This window comes from Vombatus ursinus, unplaced genomic scaffold, assembly GCF_900497805.2.
Source record: "Vombatus ursinus unplaced genomic scaffold, bare-nosed wombat genome assembly UNPS02014799.1, whole genome shotgun sequence".
NCBI lineage: Eukaryota > Metazoa > Chordata > Mammalia > Diprotodontia > Vombatidae > Vombatus > Vombatus ursinus.
The window spans coordinates 46661621-46667199 of NW_020954577.1; the positions used below are offsets into that span (position 1 = coordinate 46661621).

General features: G+C 46.7%; 1 protein-coding gene across 1 annotated transcript in view; it reads right to left on the reverse strand.

Annotated features, from left to right (window-relative positions):
• LOC114050662 (protein FAM198A-like) overlaps positions 1-5579 on the reverse strand; it is a 60954-nt gene that overhangs the window by 1924 nt on the left and 53451 nt on the right. The window contains exon 3 of the mRNA XM_027872518.1: positions 1178-1300. Coding sequence (XP_027728319.1) covers positions 1178-1300 — 123 coding nt within the window. The remainder of the gene's footprint in view (positions 1-1177; positions 1301-5579) is intronic.

The window sequence follows — 5579 nt, forward strand, 5'->3', positions numbered from 1 at the left end:
TGGCAATGATGGTGATGGTGATGGTGGTGGTGGTGATGATGATGATGGAAGAGAAGAAGAAGAAGACAATGATGATGATGATGATGATGATAACAACAGCCCACATTTATATAACACTATAGCATTTGCAAAGCATTTTATAGACATGATCTCATTTGCTCCTTACAAGTGCCTCCCTTGATATTAATAATCAGTGGGTCCTCCTCCTTATCATTAATAGTTAGGGTTTATATAGCATTTTAGGTTTGCAAAGCACTTCACTCAGGTGATCTCATTTGATCTTCACAGAAACTCTGGAAGGTAAGTACTGCTATTATCCCCGTTCTGCAGATGAGGAAACTGCTTAGGAGGACCTAAATGACTTGACCAGGGTCACACAACTAGGAAGTCTCTGCTATGGCATTTGAACTCAGGTCGTGCTGACTCCAAATAGAACATTCTATTTACTAATCACACAACTGCCTCATCAAACAATCCTGCAAGGCAGGCTCTAAGTATGCTATTATCTCCATTTACAGAAGAGGAAACTGAGGCTCAGCGAGCTTACGTATTTTGTCACACAGACAGTGCCATAGGTGAGACCTGAACCCTAGATCTTCCTGACCTTGAGTCTAGCGCTGATGAAACTTGGAGAACACAGAAGAATATGGACTGTTTGTTCTCAGGCAGGTGAGCTGTATTATGGGGGCCAACCCTACTGTTTCTGTAATATTACACGTGCCCGTGTGCTCCTCTAAAGTACATTAGAGGGGCAGGTAGGTGACAAAGTAGATAGAGCATGGGCTCTGGAGTCAGGAAGACCTGAGTTCAAATCCAGCCTCAGACACTTGACGTTTACTACCTGTGTGACCCTGGGTGAGTCGCTTAACCTGGATTGCCTCACCAAAAAACAAAATAAATAAATAAATGAAAATAAAGTGCATTAGAAATAGCATTTTGTTCCAGGAGTAGAGAGGAGGGCCTGGGAGGTTCCTGTAGTCAGGGATGGTGGGATAAGGTAGATAACAAGACGGTGGATATTTTGTGCATGGCTTGAAATAGCTGTCTGCTGAAGCCCCGTGATTCTGGGACCAGTGAACCTCTTGTGTCCTCTCCTGCTCTAATGTCCTCTGATCCTACAATCTGTTCTCTAGCAAGCGGAGGAAGGGACGAGGCTGAGCGGGCAGGAGAGACTTACCAGGATGTGGACGAGCAGTAGCTCGCCTGGATTTCGGCATTTCTCTCGGAGTCTTTCTTCTAGGCACGGGTCCGAGGGCTCTGGCTGAAAGCCACAACAATAGCGATCCAGGCGGTCATGGACCTATAGGAGACAACAATGACCTTTGAAGCCCATCCCCCACATGGTCTGGAGAACAGCTACTCTATTTTTTGATGTTACACAGCGAGCTTTCCCACCTACGCATTCCTCTCCTCCCGGGTCCTCACTACCCCACTGAGGAGACTTCTGTGAATTAGTTTTACAGATTGCTTCTTGCACTGGCAGATACTCTACACAACTGAGCTGGATCTGAGCAGAGAATGATCTGCAAAGCACCTGCGAAGAGACCCAAACCTATTTATCCACTAGTACTGTGACTCATGTGAACCGTACAGTACATGAACAAAAGTGGGACCCCCTAGGAAGAGGATAGTTTGATACCACTCAGAAAGGGGAGAACAGTTTTCCTGATCACCTAGGGGCTTGAGTACAATCCCATACTGTGTTTTCTGTCACGTTAAATAAAACCTGTCCTATATTACCTGTCCTGTTAACCTGAGTACTTGCAGGGGAGCAGAGTGCCTTTTTTAGAAGAACCATGAGCCAAATTCTGATGTTCCCACAAGGAACCATGGGTGAGAGCATAAGCCAAAGAAAGCCTGTGAGGGTTGAGTTGAGGCCTAATTGGCAGCCCGGTTATATTTGTTTAAAGGTTGCTTTTAAGTGGCGCCTATTGCCAATATCTCAGTGAGAGGAAATAGAGGAGGGAGAGAAAAGCATAAAAAAAGATGGTCATAGAGAAAATGGAAAGGTGGGTTGGTAGATGAGACTATGTAAGACCATAGAGGGAATTATCTTTAAGAGGCAAATTGTGGGTCCTTCAGAATATAGAGAAGCCCCTTCTGACTCCCCCAACACAGTTAATGATGCTTGCTGTCACTTTTCACAGATGATGGTGGATTTCATCAGAGTCAGGACTAGGGGTAGGTAAGCTACAGAACTCAATTCAGCAAGCATTTATTAACCACATATTAATTGTACGCCAGACACTGTGCTAAGCACTGAAGAACCAAAGACAATATAACGAAACAGTCCCTGCCCTCAAGGATCACCCAGGGTACCCCACGTGAGACAGGTGAGGCTGAGGCAGCAGCAAAGGAAACCTTGAAATAGCACTTTTCATTAATGCACCCATTTTAATGCCATAAAGTCCCATCTCCACGGATTGTGGTTTTTCATATTCTGGTCATCTGTGGTCAAGCATGAGCCCTCCGTGGACCATAACACAAAGAGGCACTTGAAGGTCAAACCTCATCAAGAGCCCACAAAGGAGAGGCGCCATGATAGAGTGGAGAAAGTATCCAAGATATGGGGGAGGAGTTCATTCTGACACCTCCTGCCTGTGTGACTGGGAAAATGACCTCCCTTCTCTGGACCTCATCTGTAAAATGAGGGGCAGGGGGTTGGAAGAGATGACCTCCAACTTCCCCTCCAGCAGATTTTATTAGGACTATCCCCACTCTCAGTGCTTCACCCTGATGACCAGTGGTCAAGCTGAAGTAATTACATCTGCCCCTGGATGTCCGTGCCATAAGGTAGGAACCTCATGGGCCTAGGAACCCCCATCTTGGAGAGGAAGCTGCTCCTCGTCACACCAGGGACACCCCACATCACACCTGTAGCTAGGCCACAGGGCAACTATGACTATAGCCACATGACCATGCTATAAAATCCAGCACAAAATACCTTCCATACTGGTTAGAAAAACTTGGCTCTTTTCCAGTCAGCTGGAGGCTTATTTCAGAGCTAGAGAGAGCTCATATTGGCCTGTGTTCTACCGAGGAATTCCATTGCTATAGAAGCTGGTGGCCAGTCCCTCATTGCCTTCCCAGGGAGCCTGTGTGTTTCTTCACCAGCCAGCATCCTGGCTCCCTAGACTACAAGGAAACCTCAAGAACCGTTTTCCTTTACAACTCTCTGCCAGTCTGTGGGCAGCTGGGTTAGGCTAGTGGGAAGAGGAGGCAGGACTCATGCTGGTCAATTACAAGGGGGGCCACTGAGAAGGGCTGACCTCCACTCCTGAGCACTCACTGCCATCTGGCAGCAGAGTGAGTCGTCAGAGAGGACGGGCACCTTCACTGCCTCCTCTGCCAGAGGCAGGGAAGAAAGCTTTTCTCTATGCAAACCTGACTGACTTATGGGAGGGTGAAACCTGCCACTTTAGTCTCATTAGCATCTAAAACCAACTGAGCGCACCAGCCCAGAGCCCCCAAAATGAGATAGGCTTTAAGAGGTTTATGATTATTATGTCTGAGCAGCAACAGAGCCTTGTGGATCGAGAGTTGGACGTGGAGGGGGGAAGAGCTGAGTTCCAATCTTGCCTCAGAACCTTGTTAGCTGCTGTTGACCCTTGGGAAGTCCTTTCACTTCTCAGTCTCAGTTTCCTTATCCTTAAAATGGTGATGCTAACAGCCCTACCCTCCCAGGCTTGTTATGAGGAAAATACTGCTGTCATCATGATCATTATTTTATTACACTACAATACCCTATTATATCTCTACATTGGGGGAGGGGATGAGGATTTCTCAAAAGAGGCCGACCTAACGTTCACATGCAAAATTAAACAGGTGAAAAGCATCTATTGTCTAGACCATGATGTGCTGGGGAAAATCCCTTCCCATCCTATGCCACCCCATCCCACAGCATCTGCAAAATGAGGGTGGAGGAGTTGGCCATATGGCCTCTGGGTTCCCTTCTTGCCCGGATTTATAATCCTGCAATCCAAAGTCTGATCTCTCTTGCAGAGCTCAGCCCCTGAAACACTTGTACATATGTACAACACATGTAGCTGTCATGTTACCCTTAAATCTTCTCAAAAAAAATCTCTCCTACCTGAACACGCTTCACTCCTCTGACCAGTCTTCATCCAGAATGGTGTCCAGATTCTTCCCTAGCTTGGCCACACTTCTCTGGGCCCTCAAACTGACCACATATTCCAAATGTAATCTGACCAGGTGAGGGGATGAGGTACTATCACCTTCTTCACCCTCAGCACTGTGTGTCTCCAGGGGCCCAAGACGACACACATAGTCAATCCATCATTGAGCCTGGACTTTCAGCCTTTCCAGTCTAATAGTATATAGCCCTCAAGAGTCCAGCATCCAATAAGATATACAGGCAATGGGGTATAGAAACCTATTCTGCCCTACAGGAAAATAGAAGGGGAAGGGGATAAGAGAAGGGGGGAGATAGAAGGGAGGGCAGATTGGAGGAAGGGGTATTCAGAATGCATACCGTCTAGAGATGAGGGGAGGGGAGAGATGGGGATAAAATTTGGAACTCAAAATCTTGTGGAAGTGAACGTTGAAAACTAAAAATAAATAAATTAATAAGAAAGAGGAATTAAAAAAAAAAGAGTCCAACATCACCACCACACCATAATGAGGCCGGAGACATGGACTGGAATGGGAAAGATGTTCTTTCCTGCAGCCTGAACAACTAACCCTACTTTGAACACTCAGAGTCAGTAGAAATCAGCCAGCGGGTCTAAAATATTCATACTCTGCCTCTACTCGTTGCCTCTTAATTTCATTTTCTAGGAGAATGGGAGAATAATGAGTGTATTTCTCATGGACAAATACTTGTATTCTCTTTGCCTGGTGGCATGGGGAGAAAATAAGTGAGGTTTGGACAGCTGGGAAGAGGGCTGCAGTTTATACAAATACAAGAGGATGAAGAGTTATGTTAAAGCTTCGTAACTTGGAAAGTTCTCTGCAAGCCCAAGAGAGGTGAGCGATTGCAAGTCTTCTCTGTCAGAAGTGGAACTTTGCCAAGTTGTCCCCAGGAAGCAGGTGGCAAGCGCGATTCATCATCGACAGCCAGCGGTTCAGACACAGAAGGCCCCTCCCAAGGACGTGGCGGTCTGCAGGCAAGCCAAGGTCTCACTGTAGCTGGCTGCAGCTGAAGGCCTACCCCTCCTGGCGGCCACCTGCGGGCCACCGCCTTCCTCAGGCCCTGCTGCCACAGACACCAACCTCCACTGGCTGTGTTCATTGTTCCTCCGCCATATTCCCTGTCTTGCTTTGGTGGGAGCCTTAGATGTTTGGTCCAGGTCATCCTTCATCGTACAGAATTTCTCTATTTCCCTGATACATAGCAGACCCGCTTTATTTGTCTCCTAGGAGATTTCCTCTCCCTTTCTCCTTCTCTCCTTTCTCTCTTTTCCCTCCTTCTTTTGCTCCTTCTTTCCTTCCCTCCTTTCTTTCCTCCTTCTTTCCTTCCTTTCTTCCTCCCTCCTTTCTTTTACTCTTCCTTTCTTTCTCTTTCTTTTATTCTTGTCTGTTTCTGTGACTTTCTGTTGCTGTCTCTCTTCACTCTTTCT